This window comes from Lissotriton vulgaris, chromosome 5 (assembly GCF_964263255.1).
Source record: "Lissotriton vulgaris chromosome 5, aLisVul1.2, whole genome shotgun sequence".
NCBI classification, from domain to species: Eukaryota; Metazoa; Chordata; class Amphibia; order Caudata; family Salamandridae; genus Lissotriton; species Lissotriton vulgaris.
Genome location: NC_141693.1, coordinates 1347205129 through 1347230398, shown reverse-complemented (window position 1 = coordinate 1347230398; position 25270 = coordinate 1347205129). Strand labels below are relative to the sequence as shown.

Below are 25270 nucleotides of genomic sequence, written 5' to 3'. Positions count from 1 at the left end.
TGGTCGATTGGTAGTTCCCCCTGTGGGGTTCCCGTCCGACCGCTATACCTTGTATCTGGGCTATCATCACCCTTTCTTTCAAATCTTTCTTCTTTTTCTCGGATGCTCTATCACTCTCATTCTTCTGGTGCTCGTAATACTGAGCCATCTGAAGGATAGCTGCGGGTTTGGAGGCCCCCCCAACTACTCTCACGTGTCTGCAGCTTTTGGGAGACCTCTTGTGACAGGCCCTTTACATAATTTTGTACAAACAGGTGTTGTCCGGTTGCGGTGGTCATGTCTTGGCCACTGTAGTCGGAGAACACTGTCTCGAATCGGGAGAAGTATTCTGATACATCTTCCTGTGGTTTCTGACGACAGGCTGTGACTATCGACCAATCTACCTTTTTCTCTGGGATCAGTGTCTTTAACTTCTGAACTAATTTGTCAGGGAGTTCTAATATATCCTTTACTGGTTTCCTTCCGGGCTCTCGCTGTCTATCTAGGTCACTGAGTTGCTTCCAGCTATGTCCGAACAGATCCGTGTGGTCAGCCTTCCGGATTTGCTTCCACACGTCAGCTGGCAGGCATAACCCGAAAAACAAGTCAATGTCCGCTAAAGTCATTATCGTCGAACCCAAGGCTGTGCCTAATTCGGTATAGAATGCTGTCGGGTTCTTTCTTAAATCGGGCAGAGTTTGTCTAAAAGTTAAGATATCTTGTCGGTCCCATGGTTGGTAAACCCAATTGTACACAACCCTCCCCTTTGCATCTGCGTGGTTAATATCATCGTTTGTTCCCTGACCACGTGGCGGAATCCAGTAAGGGGCCGCCTCTCTGATGGGCATCATAGTGTTGGCTACTTCTACTGAGGTCGTTTCAGGGACTGTAACCTTGGCTTCTGGTTTCTGTTCCGTGAGGTGGCGGAAGACCTCAAGCATTTGCATGAAGAGCTCCGTCGCATCACGTTCAGTCCCATCTCCAACATCAATCTTCCTATACAGCGTTGTCAGTTTAGCGGGGCCCTTACTCTGATACCTATCCTCATATGCGTTCAGGGTGTGGTAGCTGAATCGTAAAATGAAATACCGTCTGTGGCTGTCGGCATGTGAATTATACATGTTCATTGTATATTCTTCATTTTCCTTTCGTTCTACTAGTGTCTTCACTACCTTATCAATCCCATCCCGTTCATCTTTACTCAGCCTGTTTGATCTGACCGGTGGTTGCTCGCTAGCCTTGGGGTCACCTGGTGTTGTTGCTAATGTGCCTGGTGCGGAGGCCGCGAGGGCTGGTGCACTAGCACTAAGGTCACTCTCGTTCGCACTCAGGGCTTGCAGGTGTTGTTGGCAGGGGGCATATGGAGGGGGCATGTAGATGATTGGAGGACCTAGCAGTAACTCATCGTTCGCCCGTTGTTTGGAGGGCAATTCAGGGTAGAGTGCAGAGGGGGTCCTAACGGGACATTGACCTGTCGACCCAGATTCTTGGTTTCGTGTAGCTTCCTTTCTTTCTCTTATTTCTTCTTCTAGTTGCTTAGCGGCTAGGTGGGCTGCCTTTCGTAATTCTTTCCCTATTTTCGCTTCTTCTCTTTTTCTTCGTTGTTCTGTTTCTTTGCGCCACATGCCGATACTATCGAGCATAGTGGGCGTAGTCTTATTTCTCTGGAGCGCTATTTCTAATGTTTTTATTTTATGATCATCAAAGGAACCTATCAGTGGCCACTGACTTTTGAGGTCCTTCTTTGTATATTTATGCCATAACTTAGTGTAGGCTATAGCGACTAGTCCATGCTTAGTGAACATGTCCTTATTAGGGGTGCCTTCCAGTGGAGCTGGATGGTTCATCTCTAATAAGCGGTCCGGGCTGAACAGGCTACCAATCAGTGGGGAGAAGATAGGCATGACGGGTTACAACGGGGACAAAGGTCTGCACTACCTATCTTATCACGGCGGGCAAAGACTAGACAGAATATTTCTATTCTTCGTTGTTTGCAGGCGGTGAATACCTCAAAAAAGAACCAATATCGAACAATCAATGTTCGGTCAATCAAACAATCAGTGGGGAGAATAAGTGGGTACGACGTGTTAAAGGTTTGCGTTACCTACTTTTTCTCTACCTGCAAAGAGAGACCTTGTTCTTCCCTGTTTGCAGACAGAGAATCTCCAGACAACAATCCACGAACAATAGTTCGGGAAAACAGTGGGGGAGGAAGATAGGCACGACGGATTACAACGGGGACAAAAGTCTGCGTTACCTATCCTTCACTGCTTGCAAAGAGAGAGAGCCTGTTGTTTCTCCGTTTGCAGACGGTGAATCTCCAGAAGAATCAACAAAGCGTAATACTAGTATTATCCAAATCAAACAATCATTCCGTAATTTTGTCGCGTTTACACGACCTTACCCGGACCGCATGGACAGTTTCCTGTCTTCCGAATCCAGCGCCCGATCGTCCTCTATTCTTCGTGATGTTCGCAGCACTCCTGATGGTTCCCAGTCAGGACCGTAGATCACTCGAGAGAGGTCTGTTCAGAACTAGTGAAGTTCGGATGATCGGCTGTCAGACGAGGGTCTATCGGACAGGAGCTCTCCCGATCGTTGCAGTCGTTCACTCTGTCGTCGGGACCTCTCCCACTGGATCCACGTGTCGCTGATGGGCCCCACGCTTTGGGACGCCAATTGTGGAAAAAGGGTAGGGCTGACGGCCTGTTTCAAGATTGCCCGGCGTTAACCGCCTCTATACCATTCTGGTTATCAAACAAAGAGACAGGCGCTGGAGACTGGAAGGCAGGAAACAGAAGTTTTTATTCCGACGGAGCAGAACACATCAGATCAGACAACAAGGTATCGTCTCGAGGTGCTCTAACAGCCTCTCTGAGGCCTGGCCTCTTATACCCTGGTTTATGGCATGTGACCACTCTTTATTACAATCAAGACATTGTGAAGTAAGGAAAAAGACATCCCCGTAATCCTCGTGTCAATCCCACCCCCACATGCATCCACAATAGAGGTCCTCAACCTGCTGATAAGGGGAAGGGGCTATCACGCAGCTGAGTGTTCCGCCGATTCTTAGGATGTGTGCGCCTGATCGTATCCCAGGGGGTGGGGAGGCCATGATCAATAGTGGGTCCTTTGAAGAGGAGTGACTCCACACAATGGAGTGCAATAAACTGTATCTTCCGGCTAGGTGAAGGTCTGGGACCTCGTGCGGCCAGTCGGATCCAGAGAAAAAGGGTCATCAAAGGAGAAGTATTCATAAGGGGGATGGTCTAAGTGGACAAACAAGCACGGAGGGAGAGCTTATCCACAGAGGGGTATTCATGAAAGGAGAGGAGGTGTTGGTCAGGCGCGGGCGCGACTCCCAAGGACAGGGTCATGCGGACTTGTGTATGTGAGGGAGGGGGCAGCTAGGGTACGCGGAGGACGCTCGCAGGGTCAGGGGAGCGCGCTGGTGATCGATCGTGAACAGGGAGGCCATGGTACCCAAAATGGCTGCCGTGCAGGTTATGCGTGGGTGACAAGCTGGCGCAGATGATGTTCAGTTCGTAAACTCAAAATTCCACAACAGTAGTCCGTTTCCATTTACTCACTCCCATTTAAAAGCAAGGGTTAATTGAATGCAGTGCTTGCCTGTGGGAGCAGTTGCGTCAGAGATAACACGTATAGTGATGATATCCCTGTGAAAGGGCAACGTAAAGTCAGGCAGGAGCTGGAACTACACGGTGGGTAGATGGTAGTAAACAGGATATTGAGAGGGTAACGTTTGAGGTGTGCTGATTTGGGGACTCTGGGTCGCTGGCATAAGTGCTCCACGGTGGCTTTTTGTCAGTGGTGAGTACTGGTGATGGGGTACTGGGTGAGTGGCCCATGGTTGCTACAGCTATACGTGACATGTGCGCCAACAACACTTTTCACGCTGGTGTTTGTGAGTCCGTACTTTCAGTGGTAAAGGCGAAACTACAGGTCCCAGAATGCAACTTTTTTTTACTACAAATCCTGACTCTATCCCCCCCATTTCCTTGACAAAGTGAATCTTAATATAGGATGAATCCATGCAGCAGTGGAAGAACAGATACAAGGCATTTCCCAGTGGGTGACTGTGTGCGATGAGTAACTACCACAGCTCGTGTGCCACCAGTTTCCGGCACATGAAGGTGACTTTCAAACAGTTCTGGATCTCCCTAGCAGGTTTGTATTTATTTATAGCACCTAAACTGAAAGTAAAGGTATAAAATACTTCTCCAGGCTTAAAAACAACACCGACTGAAAGCCAGGCGCATGCCATAGGACATTTGAGATATGCTATGAGGTGAATTTTGTGCAGAGTGGTACAGTTGCCAGGGTACTTGGTAACCACCCTCATGTTAGTGTGGGTTTGCTGTGCAAACACTGAACAGCCCAGGGGGGCACTGCATTCGGGTATCTGTGCTTGACTGTGTTTAATAACAGGGCATACTTGTGTCTATAACGCCATGTCAAGCTGCTGGTAACGCTGTAGTTCTCTGACCGTGCAATGCTGGTTTGACAGTAAAATATATAAGTTCAGGTGCTCACCATACCACAGTACCTATGCGCCCCTTTAAATGAACGAAGTGCAGATTCTAGCACCTGCCCATTGAACTACCTGTAATGCAGGCTGTGCTGACGTAATCTGTTCCGTGACTGTCATTTATAGGTTGATATATCTGTGGTTCTCTTGATCCCTGTAACTGCAGCACCAACTTCTGCTGTGCATCTGACTGAACGACACGCTCATATACATTGAGGGGCTAAATGTTGGCCCCAGAAAATGGGTGGAGCAGGGTCAGACTGGCATATTGGGCAATCAATCAGGCAGTGCCCCAGATTCAGATCTCACACGTCATTGAGTGGGCTGGTGGGGCTGGTCTGACAAGTCAGTGAGGGGGCTGGTGCTCTGGCTGTTACTGGGCCTGTTTTGGGGTCGGGTGGGCCTGTTTGTACTGTTGATTTTCCAGAGATTATTACCACAAACATTGCCCGCAGCAAGCTTAAATCCGCCCTGCTTTCCATATATTGAAAAGCACCTGTAAGCGTGTCTTCACAAACAAACAATGTAATAGGTCTCGCATTTATGCGAGTTTGACCTATTGGCATTGTAAATGACAATGTCTTTTATTTATGTTTTAGTTTTTAAAACATAAATAAAAGGCAGTGTCATTTATAATGTCAATAGCTTAAACTCGTTTTACAATGTGTTTACACACATCTTTTTAGCTTTTTCAGATAATAGTTTTCATTAAAACTAACAAATACTGTTTCACACGCAATACAATTCACTTTTGCATATCCCTTTCATGTTTACCTAAAACATTTACGCATCCTTTGGAAACAGCCACACATTTCACACTATCTCTAGACATTCCTTTTTATACTCCTACAAGATAACTATCTTTTATTGCCTTGTACTGTATTTAACCCCTTAGATGCGTGAAAACATCCCTTCCCAGTGCTGCGCTGTCCATTGGAATTAGTGCTGAATGGACGTCCAATGGTCGTGCGCAGCACTGGGGGGGTAGTGCTCGTGACGACCGTTGGCCGTCAGCAGCACTTAAGGGGTTAAACACAGAGGGGCAACATATCGGCACTTGTGGGAGCAAGGTCAGTAAGGGGTGGGGATACATTTAAAAACAACTGTAAACGTAAGGTTAAGCACAAGCCCCTGTAGCGGATGCCTTAGCTCATTTAGCTACCAAACTATCGGTCTGTGTGTATCTGTGTTTCTGTGTATCTCTGTGTGTCTCAGTCTGTGTGTGTGTGTGTGTCTCAGTCTCTATATGTGCGTGTCTGTCTCTGTGTGTGCGTCTCTCTTTATGTATACGCCACTGTCTCTGTGTGTGCGCGTTTCTGTGTCTATGTCTCTGTCTTGTGTGCATATCTCTGTCTGCGTGTGTTTTTTTTGCTGTGTGCGCGTTTCTGTAGCTGTGTCTGTGTGTGCATTTCTATGTGCGTGTTTGTGTCTCTCGGTGCTCATCTCTGTCTCGGTGTGCGTTTCTCTATCTGCGTGTATTTTTCTGTGTGTGCGTCTCCATCTCTGTGTGTGCGTCTCTATATGTGCATTTGTCTCTGTCAGTACGTCTCTTCTCTGTGTGTGCATCTTTGTTTCTATGTGTGCCTCTGTCTGTGTGTGCGTCTCTAAACATGTGTCAGTCTCTATGTGTGCGTGACTGTCTGTGGCTCTCTTTGTGTATGTTTCTATGTGCGTGTCTGTCTCTCTGTGTGCGTTTGTGTGTGTTTGTCTCTATGTGTGTATCGATGCATGTGTCTCTCTGTATGTTTGTCTCTGTATCTATGCAGGTGTCTCTCTGTATGTTTGTCTCTGTGTATATTTCTACTGCTAGCCTCACTTGCAATGTAAACATGGCCTCGTAACACTATAATACACATACTTACTCCACAGATGCATACAAACCTGCCATTCCCTAACAAACCCAGTGCACAAACCAGCAAACATATCCAGCTAAATATAAACAATGCCACATTCTCTAACTCCAACTAATGTGAGACCTGTTGCATTGCAAATGCTTGTTTCTCTTTACCTTTATTCGGTATATGCTGGTTAAAGCATAAAGTGAAAGTGCGTTAATCACCTCAGGATCACACTAAACAAGTGGGCATGCATGCGGAGTGTAGGAAGGTAAATCCTGACTATGGTTGCCCCCAACTTTTTGCCCTGTGTTTTAGCTGGTTTTTGACATAGTCGACCTGGGACCCTGCCAATCAGGACCCCAGGCCTACTGCTCTCTCTGTAAAATGGATTCCATGTACCTTAGGTACATTTCCAATTGGTACTGGGCCACCTTATCAGACCCTGTAACTCAGGGCATAGGTGTACCCAGGGCTGCCAGGGGCTGCAGCATGTATTATGCCACCCATGGCTAGCCATCTAAATCTGACACAACTGGCTGCACGACAGCTGGGGCAAGGTGGTGTAATCACCCCTTGATGTAGATATAGTATACCTATATCTAACCCTAAAAATGGACACATGTATTCCTGTAAGTCACTCCTATGGCAGGCCTTAACAATCCTGAAGGCAGAGTGCTTGGAATTATGTGAGATGGTGCTCTGGCATGAGCTGAGCCCGTTTGCAGCTTGCGGAACCAAGTCCTAATAGCTGTTCCATGATAACGCATACCATATACTCTTAAGTGCATTATAATCCTCGCGGTTAAATGCTATCTTTGGTATTGCTTTATCAAAACATGTCGAGTAAGGTGTCATACGAATTGGAATACTAACCCCTCGCCAATTCTGGCGACGGGGTTAGCATTCCACCCTTCTAGAGGGACACGACATGTATGTAACCCTGAACCCCGGTTAAAGTTAACTCGAGCCTCAGCATCACAAAATGGATGCTGCTACCACAGACACAAGTCTGACCCCCTACAGCTGGGAGTCCTTCCAGCGAGGGGAGCTTGGACAAAGGGTTTCCTGTCAGGGGCGGTGCTAGCACCATCCCAGACAGGGTTTTGTGTATCCTGGGTAGGCAGGGCTTTACAGGAAGGTGACTGCAGAGTGGCACCCCGGTGCTCACTACGCATAGGCCGGCCAGAACCAGTTCCAGGGGCTCACCAGCCCCTGGCCTGGGGAAAGTCCGGCATGGGAGAGGGGTGTAACCACCCCCCTTCCTAGTCCCACCCATAGGCAGGACCTAGTCACCGGGTCAGCCCCTTTTCCTAGTATAAAGTTAGGAGCGGGCCCCCTTCCAAATTAGATCATCTTTGGAATCAAGACACGACTTTCTGCGAAAGGACTTCAAGATTTCTTCTTCAAGATTCTCCCTTGTGACTAAGGAGTAGTCACCCTGCATCCGCAGGCACCATCTTAAGAACACTGCGGTCTGCTGCAAGTCCTTCCTCCGGAATCCGACTGCCCAGCTCGACGAGAACCGGCTTCCCTGGCACCTCTGACCTCTACCCACCTCTACAGCTAAGCTGAGAACCGTGGGTGCGACGAGACCTCGAGGGGCCGGCCATCTTCAAGACTGCACAACTTCTTTACAGCACGACCGCCGAGGGATCCTCTGGTGAGTGCTTTGGGGTCCGAGAAGCCCCGACCCTGAGCAGCTCCAGCACCGAAGTCCAGCCTCCCAGCATCTCCACGATCTGCGTGGGGCCCTTCTGCTTTTTGCTGCTCACCGCGTTGTTTGGCTACTAGCCCGCTGGCTTGTGGCCTTCCTAACGACGCCCGACGACATCACTGCTGCTGGTCTGGTTGCTCCAGACTGGCCCTTGCTCCCTTCCAAGAGAGGAGCACCCCGGACCCTCCTGGTCCACTCCAGACGCCATTTTGGGTTCACCGCGTGGGCCTGAATTTGCCAAGGCTTTGTTGCCCAATCCTGGGTCCAGCGACGCCGACAGCTTCATCCATCGTGGGACAGCTCGCTCCTCCATCCTGGTCGCCGACAACGCTTCCTGGTCCGTGAGATCTGCAGAGCACAGCGTCGCCCACTCACCTAGTCGAGGTGACTACCATCCGGTGCCCTCCTGGTGCCCCCTGACTACTGGCTAGTAGTCACGAACTTGGTCCCCTCTGCTTTCAGGTGTCATCCATCTTCGAGATCCAGGCTTGGATCACTGCGAACTTTCTTCACTGGTCGCCTGCCAGCATCTTTTCTTCAGGCTCCTGGTTCGTCTACGAGGATTCCCGACGTCTTTTGAGACATATGCAGCCGCAGCCCCTGGGCTAGGTAACTTCGGTGCCCCAGCATAGCCTCAGTATCCAAGGGTCAGGATCCACTGTCGTTTTCTTCCTACCAGGTCGGGTTCGCCCGTGAACACTAACTTTCCGTTTACTAGCCTCCATAGACTTTGTCCCGCATCCCGCGTGAGAGTGCACACTCTGCACCCGAGTCCCCTAGGCCTCCTATTCGTAATCTAACGATTCTATAGTCAAGTCCTAGCGATTCCAAAGCCTATTAGTCCAGTACTTACCTGCTAGTAATTTCGCATTCCACTTCCATAGTATATGGTTTTCCGTGCCCCTCGGGCATTTGTGTATATTGTGCTAACTTAAGTATTTTCGTAAGAGTTTTGTTTTGTGCTTAGTACCCTGTCCTCATAAAGAGTACAGGGCTGTTGTGATTCTAATAAATACACTGTTTATTTTCATAACACTTGTGTGGTGTCCTTTCACTTGGTGTTCAAGGGGTATATGTGATGGTATAACAGCTGGCTTAACACGCCCTCTCGAGTCTTTAGCCTTAGACTGCTCGTATCCACGCTACTAGGATAGCTGGTCTATAAGGTTGACTTACAACCAATCATCAATAGGGTTGTTGGACTGATACATAGTGATCACTAGAATAGTGAGCACTGCATATCAGGCCACCTTCTCACACGGAGGTACTCCAATAAAACAAGTTGACAAAGCCAGTAGGCCTGGCTATAATTACCACCGTATTCACACAGGCTTGATCGAATATGCACAGACAGTGTGCTATTTTTCAATGCAACCCGACTCATTCTTTGCCTCTTATTTTCTGTACCTTATTTCACGTGCCTCTGTTTTGCGTGCATAAGAACACTAAAGCCAGGCTTTGCCAAATCTTGCTTTAATTGACTGTTCTAAAATGGCCTTCAGCCAGGCTGGTAATTTGCATGTAAAAATATGACAAAATGAATGTCGTTGCTTTACGATGCATGCAAAGTACCAACAGCTTTCTTACAATGGCGTTTCTTTATAATTACAGATTCCAAAATGGCTGGCCTTTAATCTGCATACATCGTCACGCAGCGATTGCCATTTTGGAATGTGCACGGTCAAGGCAAAAACACTTGCAAAGACAAATTGCTCGTCCGTTAAAAGGAGCAACATATTAGCTGTACCAATGCTCATTTTACATAGCTTTGTAAACTCAAGGGAAAATTCTTCGCAGCTTCAGAAAATGGTCTCTTATTTCGTTTTTTTTTTTTTTTTTTAAAGGTGAAGGCAATCCTGCTACTCTTACTTATTTACTTTAACTTGGTAGATGATCTACTCGGTTCAGTGGTTTTCAAAATATACATGTGTGTGTGTGTGTCTGTGCCAACAGCAATCTATAGACCACCATTTCCGCCTCTTCTCAAGTTAAAAACAACGTACATAAGTCAGCACAAAGCTGTTCTGCAAATAAACTGAAGGGATCACATTCTCACCTTTAGATAAAACATCGCCATGCTCTACTCGGGCAGTAAGCGCCATTCACAGGTTATTTCCAAACTATTTTGGGAAAGTCAGTACAAATGAAAGGGAATTTCCAGATGCCCTTTCTTCTTTTAGCTGGAGCAGTGAGCCATTTAAAGACAGGCTCTAGCGTAATCATACATATATACATTGGCATATCCCTTTTCTCTCTACTATGACGCATACTCATTTCAATTAGGAGAGTGGACAACTTTTAGATACTACATCCACATGCGGGGCTAGTTGCTGACAGTAAAGAGACATCTGAATAAAGCCTCAAGATTTCGAAAATATACTCACCTCTTCCTCTTTTTAGTTCAGTTACACTCTGTGAACCAAAATGGCCTAAAATTTACTTTTTTGTGAACAACATTTTGCTGATAATTATGGTTTTCTTACCAGTACAAAAGCAAGAAATGCAACCGCTGGAAGTGTAGCCCAAATATCAATGTAGCATACACTATACTGGTAATACGGACTCTTTTCACATCCAACCCCTCTCTAATAAGCACTGCGTAAGGGGTGACAATCCAAAGAAAACTGCTAACAGGCGAATAAATATGGTGAGATAAATATATTAAACATTACAGAACATAAAAATGTATGATATTCTAATTGGAGGGCATTTTTTTTTTTTTTTTTTAATTCGGCGGCAGGATGTGCTGTTGCGTCTCCCCAGTATCCGCATCTGTCATTTCCTCTTTCTTTGTTCTGATGGATTCTTTACTGACAGATATGATTTCACGGAGTTCTTTATTTTCAAGCTGAAGAAGAAACAATTTTGACAACATTACCAACAATAAACGATTTTGAATAATCTCTTTCCTTATGTTGTTTTTGGAAGTAAATCTATACGGCCTAGGAACAAATCGACAATAAACATGACAGCAGCAATTGAGTATTTGCACAGAGCCAACATTCTTCATTTCTAAATGGGGTGGTTTTCGTATTTACCGCCCTATGCCCCTTGCCTCCACCTCCCAATGGTAGACAAATTGTGACCCCTCCGCACTCGCCTAAACTCTGTACTTCTGAGAAGTACATGTTATTCGTCAATAGGCCATCTCTTGTATTGGCCACACTGAATCGAGACCCATTTGCCACCCACCAGCAAACAATCAGGAAACGGAATAGAGACCTTACATAAGATGTGAAGACATAACTGGGCGGAACTTCCACCTCCAGTGATGGAGCACACAGCATACCAGCGCATTCACAGTGAACCAAGATTGACTGTATCTGTGCGATCATCATGAAATCAAACAGCTGACTCTCCCTCAGGGGGCCATGGGAGCATGGGGGGTCTCACCACAGGTGCTGACGAGGATCGGCAGGAGAAAAAAAACGCATTTGCAATGCAATAGGTCTCGCATTTGCAAGAGTTAGAGCTATTTGCGTTGTAAATGACAATGTATTTTACTTATGCTTTTTGGTTTGGAGTGGAGTGGAATTATGTGTGTGGGTTTGTAACTATTCTGGAATTATATGTAGTGGATTTGTGTAGTGGAATTTTGTGCCAAGGGGTGCAATGGAATTATGTGGATAGTAATTATGTGGTATTGAGTATACTGGAATTATGTGGAGTGTGATTATATGGATTGGCATTTTGTGTTGTGGAGTGGTATGCAGCTGAGTTTAATTACGTGGTGTGCTGTTGAATTCTGTGGCATGATGTCGAATTATGTGGTTTAGATTAGATGCATGTGGTGTTTTGTGTAATTGTGTTGATTTTAATTATGTGGGCTGTTTTCGAGTTATGAGGCGTGGGACGTAAATGTGTAGAGTTGAATTGTGTGGCGTGGAAGTGTGCGGCGTTGAGTCCAATTATGTTGATTGGAATTATGTGGCATGGTGTGGAGTGTATTTGGGTAGACTGTTACAGAGTTTAAAAAAAGGAGAAAGTAGCTGTTGCACTAAACTGAGCCTGCAAGTTTTTTCCTTGCACGGAAGTGAAGTCATCGATTTTGTTTCTATTCTCCATAGCTATATTTAAATCCAAAGACAGATCTGTAAAGCATTGTACTATTGTATAATTGGAGCCTGCAAGCTTTCTCAATATTTCACATGTGTATACCTATCTCAAAAAAAAGTAATGCGAAATACTGTCTGGACACTGGTTCAATTAGAAAATGTCTTATCCAAGGAGAAAATGTCTTTCAGTGAAATTTGGAGACTGTGAGCGATTAAGCTGGCAAAACAAGAATATCATACAGGCCGAAGGAAAACGGGTGGACGCCGTAATATTTTCAAAAAAATACCCTAATTTAGGAAATCATTTTGGGATGATGAAACGTAAAGCTAGCTCCTGGTGCTTTATAAGAGTACTACTGAATTACATTAGATATAGATATTATGATTTTAAGTGTTTCAAATCACGTCCACCTGACTCTTGCACATAGTATTCATTAACAGAGAAGTTAAGCATTGTTCCTGCCACACGACCACTTGGACACCAACCTACTCAGACTCCCATCTGCAATGGAAACCACAGAACTGCTTTGCAAGTCACCCCTGAACTACCGAATGTAAAAAACCAAGAACACGTGTGACAAACACAAGTTTCAAAGAGCAATATGCTTTCCATGGTACACTCACTGAAGAAACGGGATTTGTGCAGTCGGCCTGAGCAAAAAGATATTTCCCAGGTCGATTGCTGTCTAGCTGTTTCAGTCTAGGTTTTTTTCTGTGCATTCTGGACCGTTTAGTCTTGGTTTTATAATGTTGTAAACACAACTGAAAGTCCAAGAATGCAAAGAAAAAACCTGGACTGCAGCAACTAGACACACCTGGACCTGTGAAACTGGACAGGCCTGAAAGATGCTCAAAGTTTATGCCAGCAATGTTTTCAAGAGGTTGTAGTAGAACATACCATAAAACAACGGTACTAAATCGAACATGAAACCGCTGAGAAAAATAGATATTTCAAAGTCAATCAATCAAAATACTCTATTTAGATTTTTAGAATACCAAAGAAGAGATGCCCCATTTAAATAAAATAACAAACATTTACAGTTAATCAAATATAAAAACCATTCTTTAAAACTGTCAGTTTAATAGCATATCATAAAACTTTATAAAATTACATGGTTTACAAGTGAAAATGTAAAACTCCACATACCCTAAAAAGTTGGCACTATATGCCTGGCCTCCACCTTGGGGGTGCCCAGGAGTGGACGCCTTACAGGGAAAAGCCAGGATGGGTTCCACATATAAACAACAACACAAATGCCAATACTGGACTACAATGACCACTTTTTATATCAGGTAGTGGTACGAATAAAGCATACCAAACCGCTTATTACTTACGTCAGTAATTTATTTTAGTCAATTCGAGTCACTAGTTGAATTATTTTCATTCTGTTTCACAAGACAGTTTTTTTGTGCATATATACAAAAACACGATATTTTAACAATTGCATAGAATTTTTACAAATTTACAATATACCAACACATATACATATCACTTTCGCTCTTCAAACATACATCTTTCATACCCAAACAAGAAACTTTAAGTCTTTTGGAATAGAGCCCTTTGTCACTGCCTTATTAAATCATATACAGTCATGAATGATGTTTGTCTAGTCGTTTGAATTTGACATTATGAAAAATAAATCAGTCAAGGTTTAAATCCTATCTTGTCTAGACAACTTTTTTTAAACAAGACCATTTATCAGTGACAGAGAGATTGAAGTGGTCGACGCGTTTCGAATCCCTTATTATGGGATTCTCCTCAGGACCAAAAGATTCTAAAAAGACAAAAAAATATATATACAAGTCACCTTTTTTGAATCACCACGCTTATAGTGTTTCTAAGACCAGACTAGACACCAGTATGCACATGCCTACCTTGTAAATCCTGCAGTGTTAGTGTCTCAAAAGGAAGGTGTGGACAAAGTCTGCAATTACAAACATAAATGACAGTACACGTGTTACACACACAGAATTGTTTGGTTTAACATAGGCTAAATCATTTAGCACATTGTGGTGGAATTGCACTGACCTGGGCGCCGTGTTATCCGTAATTAAAGTTTCTAAAGAGTAAAATGTGATACACTTGTAAGTAACTTTACTACAAAGCATAAAACCAACACTGTATTCTTGAAGTGCTGTAGCGTCTTACCCGATTTAGAAAAGTGTTCGCCCCGGGCTGGGGGTCAATGCGAGTCACGCTACTTGTGTACACGGAGGGATTAATTTAATGGATTCTCTTAAAGAGTCCTGTGAAGAGAAGGTATAGTAACTATCAAATTTAGAGTTCTCCCTTTTGCTGCGTGCTGCCGCTTGTAAACAAAGAGCTTGTGAGGACGCTTACGTGAAAAACGGCATCTCCGCTCATTCTTCTCCGTGTTCCCTTGTTTGAAAAAAAGCCGTCATTGCTTTCTTATTCTTAGTGCGATCACAATGTTGACTGGAAAAATTAAAGGGGCCCAAACCCAAGTGAACACTGCTGGTGCAACAAAGCTTTATCAAACTGACACGAAGAGTTTTTGACAATGATGTATGGACGTCTGTATCTCTGTATGTTGTTCTCTCATATGCGAGACTGGATTGTCAAAAACATATGTCCTGACCATTGTTTGAAGTGCGTGAACAATTTGCCTATAGCATAAGCAAAACATTGGACTTATTTTACAGATATTCCCGGTTTTGATGATTATTGACATTTAGCTAGGGGTCCCCCTGAAGATTTCCGAAATCTCATTAAGGCCAGTCATGGCCGTATTGAATTTCATTATTAGCAACGCCTCACGTTGCGCCAATCTTGCTTCCAGGTTGCCCCCACGTGGGTCCTGTTCGATTTTAGAAATTACGGTCCAGTGTAGTTCACTTTCTTTATGTTGATGCGTCTGCCAATGTAGAACTAATGGTGCATTCAGTACTTGCCTTTTCAACCTTGATTTATGTTGCGTGATTCTTTGTCTGGCTTCCTGTGTAGTTTTGCCAACATATAGTTTTGGACAGGGGCACCAGATTCCATAGATGACATTTTTTGATTGACAGTTCGTAAAGGTTTCATGTTTCCAATGAATTCTATTAAAGGAAAAGACAGAACCTTCCTCTGTTGTCTCGCAACAAGCACAATTTCGACATTTGTGGTGTCCCACCACAGGTGGTAAGCTCATCATTCCTCTTAGTGTTTTTTTTGGGTCAAGGGGTATTGCAGCTCTGACCAGATAGTTTGCCACGCTTTTCTCTTTTTTGTATGCAAAAAGGGGTGGTTCACGTAGATCTTCATGTAGATCTTTGACTAAATGCCAGTTTTGCATGACTAACTTCCGTAGTTGGTGTGTGTTTGGGCCAAAGGTAGTGACACAAACAATCCTTTTTTGGTCTTGTCTTTTACGTTTTTGTAGTAATGTTTCTCTAGGGACCCACCATGCCCTCTTGAGGGAGTGTTTTAAGAGCTTCTTTGGGTAACCTCTCTCCAGAAGTCTTTCCATTAGCCCGTTCGCATGAATGAAGTATTCCTCTTTGTTGGAACAGTTTCTTCGGATCCTTAAAAACTGACCGAAAGGTAAGTTTTGTTTGAGGCTCCTCGGATGATGACTTGTGTAGTGCAGGGCTTTGTTTCTGTCCGTTGGTTTGCGGAAAAGCGTTGTTCCCAGTGCTCCTTCTGTCGCGTAAACCAAAACATCCAAGAAGGTGATGTTTTTATTTGATACCGTGTGGCTGAATTTTATGTCCACTGACCTTACATTAAGCCAGGAAACGAATTCATCTAACGTCTCCTGTGATCCAGACCAAATAAAAAACACGTCGTCAATATACCTCATATAATTTGTGATGTGTTCCGAAAAAGGATTGTTATTATATATGAATCTGTTCTCGTATAGACCCATAAACAATACAGCCAGCTCCGGTGCAAAGGGGCAGCCCATGGCCACCCCTTTGATCTGATAGTAGAATTCAGTGTCAAATTGGAAGTAGTTCTTCTGCAGGGCAAATTTGGCAAGTTTCATGATAAAGTCCGTTGGGACTCTCGTTGGTTGATCCCTCTGGTCTAGAAAATATGAAAATGTTTCCAGTGCCTGGTCTTGAGGTATCTGTGTATACAGAGATACGACATCCATCGTTACCATTAATTGGTTGGTGTCATTGAATTCAATAGATGATATTTTATTGATGAAAGATGTCGTATCCTGGAGATGTGCTGGAATTTTCTCAATGAATGGCTTCAGGAAGTAATCAATATACTTAGCAACAGGTTCCGTTAAAGAGTCACACCCAGATATAATAGGGCGGCCTGGAGGTTGAATAGGGTCCTTAGGCATCTTTGGTAGGACATAAAAAACCGGGATCCTGGGGTTCTTATTCTGAAGAAAATCAAATTCCTTTGGTCCAAGGATCCCTGACTCATGGCCAGCTTGAAGAATACTAAAAAGTTCATTTTGCAAGTCTCGTGTTGGATTATGACCGATCCTTTTGTAACATGTAGGGTCATCAAGCTGTCGTCTGACTTCATTTTTATACTTGTCGATATCCCAGAGGACAACTGCGCCTCCTTTGTCCGCTGGGACAAAGGAGGCGCAGTTGTCCTCTGGGACATCGACCAGTATAAAAATGAAGTCAGACGACAGCTTGATGACCCTACATGTTACAAAAGGATCGGTCATAATCCAACACGAGACTTGCAAAATGAACTTTTTAGTATTCTTCAAGCTGGCCATGAGTCAGGGATCCTTGGACCAAAGGAATTTGATTTTCTTCAGAATAAGAACCCCAGGATCCCTTTTTTTTATGTCCTACCAAAGATGCATAAGGACCATATTCAACCTCCAGGCCGCCCTATTATATCTGGGTGTGACTCTTTAACGGAACCTGTTGCTAAGTATATTGATTACTTCCTGAAGCCATTCATTGGGAAAATTCCAGCACATCTCCAGGATACGACATCTTTCATCAATAAAATATCATCTATTGAATTCAATGACACCAACCAATTAATGGTAACAATGGATGTCATATCTCTGTATACACAGATACCTCAAGACCAGGCACTGGAAACATTATCATATTTTCTAGACCAGAGAAATCAACCAACGAGAGTCCCAACGGACTTTATCATGAAACTTGCCAAATTTGCCCTGCAGAAGAACTACTTCCAATTTGACACTGAATTCTACTATCAGATCAAAGGGGTGGCCATGGGCTGCCCCTTTGCACCGGAGCTGGCTGTATTATTTATGGGTCTATACGAGAACAGATTCATATATAATAACAATCCTTTTTCGGAACACATCACAAATTATATGAGGTATATTGACGACGTGTTTTTTATTTGGTCTGGATCACAGGAGACGTTCGATGAATTCGTTTCCTGGCTTAATGTAAGGTCAGTGGACATAAAATTCAGCCACACGGTATCAAATAAAAACATCACCTTCTTGGATGTTTTGGTTTACGCGACAGAAGGAGCACTGGGAACAACGCTTTTCCGCAAACCAACGGACAGAAACAAAGCCCTGCACTACACAAGTCATCATCCGAGGAGCCTCAAACAAAACTTACCTTTCGGTCAGTTTTTAAGGATCCGAAGAAACTGTTCCAACAAAGAGGAATACTTCATTCATGCGAACGGGCTAATGGAAAGACTTCTGGAGAGAGGTTACCCAAAGAAGCGCTTAAAACACTCCCTCAAGAGGGCATGGTGGGTCCCTAGAGAAACATTACTACTATAACGTAAAAGACAAGACCAAAAAAGGATTGTTTGTGTCACTACCTTTGGCCCAAACACACCAACTACGGAAGTTAGTCATGCAAAACTGGCATTTAGTCAAAGATCTACATGAAGATCTACGTGAACCACCCCTTTTTGCATACAAAAAAGAGAAAAGCATGGCAAACTATCTGGTCAGAGCTGCAATACCCCTTGACCCAAAAAAAAACACTAAGAGGAATGATCAACTTACCACCTGTGGTGGGACACCACAAATGTGGAAATTGCGCTTTTTGCGAGACAACAGAGGAAGGTTCTGTCTTTTCCTTTAATAGAATGCATTGGAAACATGAAACCTTTACGAACTGTCAATCAAAAAATGTCATCTATGGAATCTGGTGCCCCTGTCCAAAACTATATGTCGGCAAAACTACACAGGAAGTCAGACAAAGAATCACGCAACATAAATCAAGGTTGAAAAGGCAAGTACCGAATGCACCATTAGTTCTACATTGGCAGACTCATCAACATAAAGAAAGTGAACTACGCTGGACCGTAATTTCTAAAATCGAACAGGACCCAAGTGGGGGCAACCTGGAAGCAAGATTGGCGCAACGTGAGGCGTTGCTAATAATGAAATTCAATAGGGCCATGACTGGCCTTAATGAGATTTCGGAAATCTTCAGGGGGACCCCTAGCTAAATGTCAATAATCATCAAAACCGGGAATATCTGTGAAATAAGTCCAATGTTTTGCTTATGCTATAGGCAAATTGTTCACGCACTTCAAACAATGGTCAGGACATATGTTTTTGACAATCCAGTCTCGCATATGAGAGAACAACATACAGAGATACAGACGTCCATACATCATTGTCAAAAAGTCTTCGTGTCAGTTTGATAAAGCTTTGTTGCACCAGCAGTGTTCACTTGGGTTTGGGCCCCTTTAATTTTTCCAGTCAACATTGCGATCACGTGATCGCACTAAGAATAAGAAAGCAATGACGGCTTTTTTTCAAACAAGGGAACACGGAGAAGAATGAGCGGAGATGCCGTTTTTCACGTAAGCGTCCTCACAAGCTCTTTGTTTACAAGCGGCAGCACGGAACAAAAGGGAGAACTCTAAATTTGATCGTTACTATACCTTCTCTTCACAGGACTCTTTAAGAGAATCCATTAAATTAATCCCTACGTGTACACAAGTAGCGTGACTCGCATTGACCCCCAGCCCGGGGCGAACACTTTTCTAAATCGGGTAAGACGCTACAGCACTTCAAGAATACAGTGTTGGTTTTATGCTTTGTAGTAAAGTTACTTACAAGTGTATCACATTTTACTCTTTAGAAACTTTAATTACGGATAACACGGCGCCCAGGTCAGTGCAATTCCACCACAATGTGCTAAATGATTTAGCCTATGTTAAACCAAACAATTCTGTGTGTGCAACACGTGTACCGTCATTTATGTTTGTAATTGCAGACTTTGTCCACACCTTCCTTTTGAGACACTAACACTGCAGGATTTACAAGGTAGGCATGTGCATACTGGTGTCTAGTCTGGTCTTAGAAACACTATAAGCGTGGTGATTCAAAAAAGGTGACTTGTATATATATTTTTTTGTCTTTTTAGAATCTTTTGGTCCTGAGGAGAATCCCATAATAAGGGATTCGAAACGCGTCGACCACTTCAATCTCTCTGTCACTGATAAATGGTCTTGTTTAAAAAAAGTTGTCTAGACAAGATAGGATTTAAACCTTGACTGATTTATTTTTCATAATGTCAAATTCAAACGACTAGACAAACATCATTCATGACTGTATATGATTTAATAAGGCAGTGACAAAGGGCTCTATTCCAAAAGACTTAAAGTTTCTTGTTTGGGTATGAAAGATGTATGTTTGAAGAGCGAAAGTGATATGTATATGTGTTGGTATATTGTAAATTTGTAAAAATTCTATGCAATTGTTAAAATATCGTGTTTTTGTATTTTTTGTATATAATGTATATATGCACAAAAAAACTGTCTTGTGAAACAGAATGAAAATAATTCAACTAGTGACTCGAATTGACTAAAATAAATTACTGACGTAAGTAATAAGCGGTTTGGTATGCTTTATTCGTACCACTACCTGATATAAAAAGTGGTCATTGTAGTCCAGTATTGGCATTTGTGTTGTTGTTTATATTGAATTGACTCAGCCTTGCTGGGAAAGAGTCAGGACCCTGTGTTGTTGCTCAGGATGGGTTCCACAGCGGTATTCGTACAAGCGCCTTGAGACCCTTGCGGGTGAGTAGTGCGCTATACAAGTATCAATTTACATTTTTTTTACATTTAAGAATGGCTCCATATGTAGGCAGATCAGACAGATGAATAACGATGTGCGAAGTGACGAAAGGGGCCTATTTCAGTAAAACATCCGTGGCTTTTAGGGTTACTGGATGAATCTGTGCTACTTGGGCATTGCTTTTTGAGTCCTGCGCCTTCCCTGTGCAAATCAGTGCGTTCGCTGTATTAATCAACCGTTTAATTGGGTAGAAACAAAACAACAGCTCCCATAATGCACCGATCTGCTAAATTGGTGGCCCGAGAGGAAACAAGTTGTCTCAGTGACATGGAATTCTCCAGTAACACCAGTGATACACATTAGGCGCACCATCCATTTCCCTTCACCGGTAGGGCATAGAGCAGCGTCACCCCCCACCCCCAATTGCCCTCTTCCCTCCCACCCACGAGAACTCAACAGCTTGTTGGGGATGCAGGTTAAAATGTTATAAAAATGCATGGAACATTATCTTTGTCCAAGGAAAAAATATATTGAATGTATTCACCTCCTACAGCCGGAGGCAGCCTAAAACCCCTTAGCAAGATGTCTTCTCTGACTGCCCACTTAATATGGGGGAAGGGGGGGAGAGTTTGCTTTTCAGAGCTGTGCCCCTCCCACCGCGTGTACTTTCAACGAATGGGACATAGAAGGCTTCACGGAGGGCAGGACCCTTCCTCACGCTTTGTCTGATTTGTGAGCTGTGTACTCAAGCACACGAGGCAGGCCAGCAAGGGCCAGTGACCAGTGGATGTGGGCTAAAACACCGAACACCATTATTAAACACGTGATGCGGTGCCTGGCCCAATTATCGCATTCGCCATCACCTATCTGAGGTGTTTACTAAAAGGAATTCAGCCACCCATTCATAACCCAATTAAAGAAAAATGTAATGTGCGTCAACATTTGTCATTTTTATATAATGCGGATATTACCCAAAGTCGTTCGAGCGCTCTAAAATAAATAAAATAAATTGATTGAATTTGGTGATAGTAACACTGGATATTTACTGCACTTAAAAACAAAGCAGTGACTTCACCAGGGAATCACACTTCAATCTGTCACATCACTTCAGATACTAGATACCAGACTGTGACTCACTCCCTAAACCACAAATCGAGCTGTATCATTGCTCCAGGAGCCTGGCTTGAGCTGGCTCAGGGAATCGAGCTCTTTGAATAAGCATATGGAGACAATAAAACGGTGTAATATTAAAAACAAAACTTGTTCATGGTTTGTTTGGGATTTTATGAGGGGTCTTGGCTTTGGTATGTTTGGGATGCTAAAGTGGGTGGGGGGTGGAGGGGTGAGGGTTGGTACTTTTTCTGCAGACCAAAGTGTTTGAGATGCAACGCCGCACTCTATGCTATATGTGCTATACAATACATGACAGATGCTACTCACAACATACTATTTCTCCATGGGATAGTGCAGTTATTGGCTGTCATGTGGTGTTGGGATATGTTACTTATGAAGTGCCATGGTTCACGATAAATTGAGACCCGCAACTCTAAATCTGATTACATGAAATATTTGGGGCCTTAATAATCCTAAAAAAATACAGCATATGTTTGCTTATTTTGACCGTTTTCATGTCGACATTGCATTGCTTCAGGAAACGCACATTGCCCCTCATTCTGGTCACAAATTGGGTCACAAATGGGTTGAAACAGTTCAACGTATTCCTCATATTCCAGGGGGGTTACTATTTTGATCAAAAGGGGTACGAAGTTCTCTGTTGACACTACCATGATAGACCCGCTGGGGAGGTATGTCATTGTTGTAGGCAGCCTTCGTGGGCAGAGGCTGGTATTTATAAACACTTACGGTCCGAATGTGCATGCCCCCGATTTTTATCATGAGGTATGGCAGCTACTACATAATGTGGCAGATAGAACATTGTTATGGGGAGGGGACCTTAATTTAGTATTAAATTACAGTCTCGACAGATCGGGCGCTACTTTGGAACCGCACCGGAAAGCTATGTCCAAAATGATCGACCTTGTGTCGGAATTGCAGTTGCATGACATTTGGCGGACTCAACATCCAACATGTAGGGAAGCAACACACATGTCTGTGGCGCATAATAGCTGGTCCCGACTTGATTATTGGTTAGGTACAAAAGATGCTTTGCTTTGGACTAACGCTATCAAACACCTTTCGCGGACAATGTTTGATCATAACCCTGTACTTCTGACTGTAACAATACTGCATTATATACCGGCCCCTTATAGCTGGCGCTTTAATGCAAAGGCTTTGTCTGATTCGGTGTACACAGACGCTATTGTCACGGCCATTTTGGACTTTTTCCTTTTTAATGAACCTACCACTGACTATCCATGCCTGCTGTGGGAGGCTTTTAAAGCCACGCTGCGTGGTGTGTGTGTGTATCAGTACCACTGCAGGTATCTTGAAAGATATTCACAGGCAATTATCTCAATGTGAAAATAGGCTAACATCCCTAGAGCGTGACTATGAACAAACACAGAATCCGAAGAGGTTGGGAGACATTAGTACAGCTCTGTCTGAATATCAAACATTAGCTGAAGATGAACCACAATATAGAACAAAACGGGGTAGGGCCAGGGCCTTTGGTGAGGGAGGCAGACCTGGGAGTATGTTGGCATCTAAAATCTGTGCAGGCGGTGCCCCACAAACTGTCTTACAGATTTGCGACGAAACTGGGAAAGTGCAGACCACCGCGCATGGCATATTACAAGGGTTTAGGCAAACATATGGTGCATTATATGAATCACGTAACACTGCGCCCCCAGTTGAGATTCTGCAGTATCTTGAGGACGTGGCCATTGCCTGGCTCTCAGATACACAACTGGAGTATCTCTCCCTACCAATCACGGTAGAAGAAGTCACAGAAATTATTAAATCCCTTCCTAACGGGAAAGCTCCAGGCCCAGACGGGTTTACTGGTGAGTTTTATAAGACCTTTGTCGATTTACTAGCACCTCACCTGGTTGCCATGTATGGTGACGCCTTCGACATAGCGATCCTTCCTCCATCTTTACGTGAAGCTGTCCTGATCGCCCTCCTAAAGCCTGCAAAGGACCCCGACCACTGTGAATCATATAGACCGCTGTCACTAATAAATGTGGACTCAAAAATACTGGCCAAACTACTGGCATTAAGACTGCAGCCCCTTATGACTAACCTGGTCCTACCGGACCAATCACAATACATACCGACGAGGTCCACAGCACACAACACCCGAACCTTGTTTGCACTCTCTCACTACCTGGTACCTACTACAAGAGCAGCAGCAGTTATGTTGGATGCGGACAAAGCATTCGATTCAATAGAATGGCCCTATCTCATGACCGTACTTCAGAGGATGGGATCTCCCCCTGTATTCTTACAATGGGTTCAGTTGTTATATACAAAGCCCGTTGCCCGTATTCGTATTAATAATTATATCTCGGACAGTATAACCATAGCGCGTGGGACTGGGCAGGGATCTCCCTTATCCCCATCGCTATTTGCGCTGGTGCTAGAACCTTTAGCTTGTAAGATACGACAGGGTCATCACTATTCCCCTTTGCAATTCCCACAGCGACCGTTACATATCTCCATGTACGCGGATGATATGTTATTATATGTACGTGACCCTGAAATTCATTTAGCCCCCTGTTAAGGGAATATATCAAATTCGGGAGACATTCAGGCCTCCAAATTAATTGGGACAAATCTATCGTTATCCCCCTTACAGATTCCACACACCCACACACCACAGAATTTCCCCTGGAGTGGCAATCCGACCCAGTACGGTATTTAGGAGTATGGTACCATCGGGACCCAGAAATTGTCATCCATACAAACTATGGTCGAGCAATAAGTACTATGACTGATCAGATTAATCGCTGGATCCAATTGCCTCTCTCCTTGGCTGACAGATTAGCTATAGTAAAAATGGTGGTACTACCAAAATTCCTGTATCTCTTTAACAACATCCCCATTACACCCCCCACGGCAGTTTTCCGCCAGTTATCCTCATTAGTAACCAAACTTATTTGGGCTGGCAAACAAGCCAGAATTGAATTAAGAGCTCTCATCCTCCCATATTCACAAGGTGGCTTCAAAGTCCCGGATTTCTTTCTCTATTATCTCTGTGCCCAAAAGCAGTATGCGCACCATTAGTATCATCCAACCCCCTACCTTACGCATGTAGCCATCGAAGACGGTGACGCGTTATCTGTCCCGCTGACTGCCATAATAACCCACCAAAGGCACCCATTGCATGCCAAAGATATTAACACGTTGGACACTACTAACACGGCATGGTGTCACATAGGTAGATTAACAAATAAATTACCATTGTATGCCCCTGCCCTTCCATCACCACCCAAATCTAGCTGCCACGCAAGAAGAGGTGGGGATTGGACTGTTTGAGCAAGTGGGGATGGCCACTATGGGTGATCTTTATGCCAATGGAATGATTCAGCAACTAAGGGATTTGGATTATATTAGCAACCAAACACTGCTCTTCTGTTTTACATACTACAGACTCCAAAGGGCAATCAAACAGCACTACCTTACATACCCGGCGGAACCCCCACAGTTGCGAGCCCTTCAACTGATTATATCCTCCTCTAGTAATAAACGTCTAATATCACAACTCTACACTACCATTCAATAGGAATTTTCTGACACAACACACAAGGCATGGACGAGGTGGGATTGAATGCTTGACACTCCCCTCACGGAGGAGGAGTGGAGAATAACTTGCTCTCTAAGAGAAATGCTAACACCTAACGGCAATCTAAGAATATTACATTATAAATATTTGCATCAAACTTACTATACACCCGCCAGGCTCCACAAATATGGGCTTCGTCTGGATGCAGGATGTAAACGATGTGGAATTGACTCCGCAGATTTTCTGCATCTTGCATGGAGCCGTCTGTTGGTACAGGACTATTGTGTAAAAGTTACACAAATATTGAGTGATATGGTAGGAGTATCAATTCCTTGCTCCAGCCTCACATGCCTTCTGGGGCTGTTATGCAATGTTCGAGCTTTAAAACGCAAGTATTGTAGGATTGCTTTGCTTCTCGCTAAACGTAGAGTCTCCCTATGTTGGGATAGTAAAAACATACCTACCACTCGCCAATGGCTTC

At 44.0% G+C, this 25270-nt stretch overlaps 1 protein-coding gene across 4 annotated transcripts in view; it reads right to left on the bottom strand.

The window, feature by feature from the left end:
- Positions 1-10723: 10723 nt before the first annotated feature.
- Positions 10724-25270, bottom strand: part of SIKE1 (suppressor of IKBKE 1) — a 141296-nt gene continuing 126749 nt past the window's right edge. For all 4 annotated transcript variants that reach the window (XM_086923279.1, XM_086923277.1, XM_086923278.1 and 1 more), the window contains exon 6: positions 10724-10928. In XM_086923279.1, coding sequence (XP_086779405.1) covers positions 10806-10928 — 123 coding nt within the window. In that variant the 3' untranslated portion in view covers positions 10724-10805. The remainder of the gene's footprint in view (positions 10929-25270) is intronic.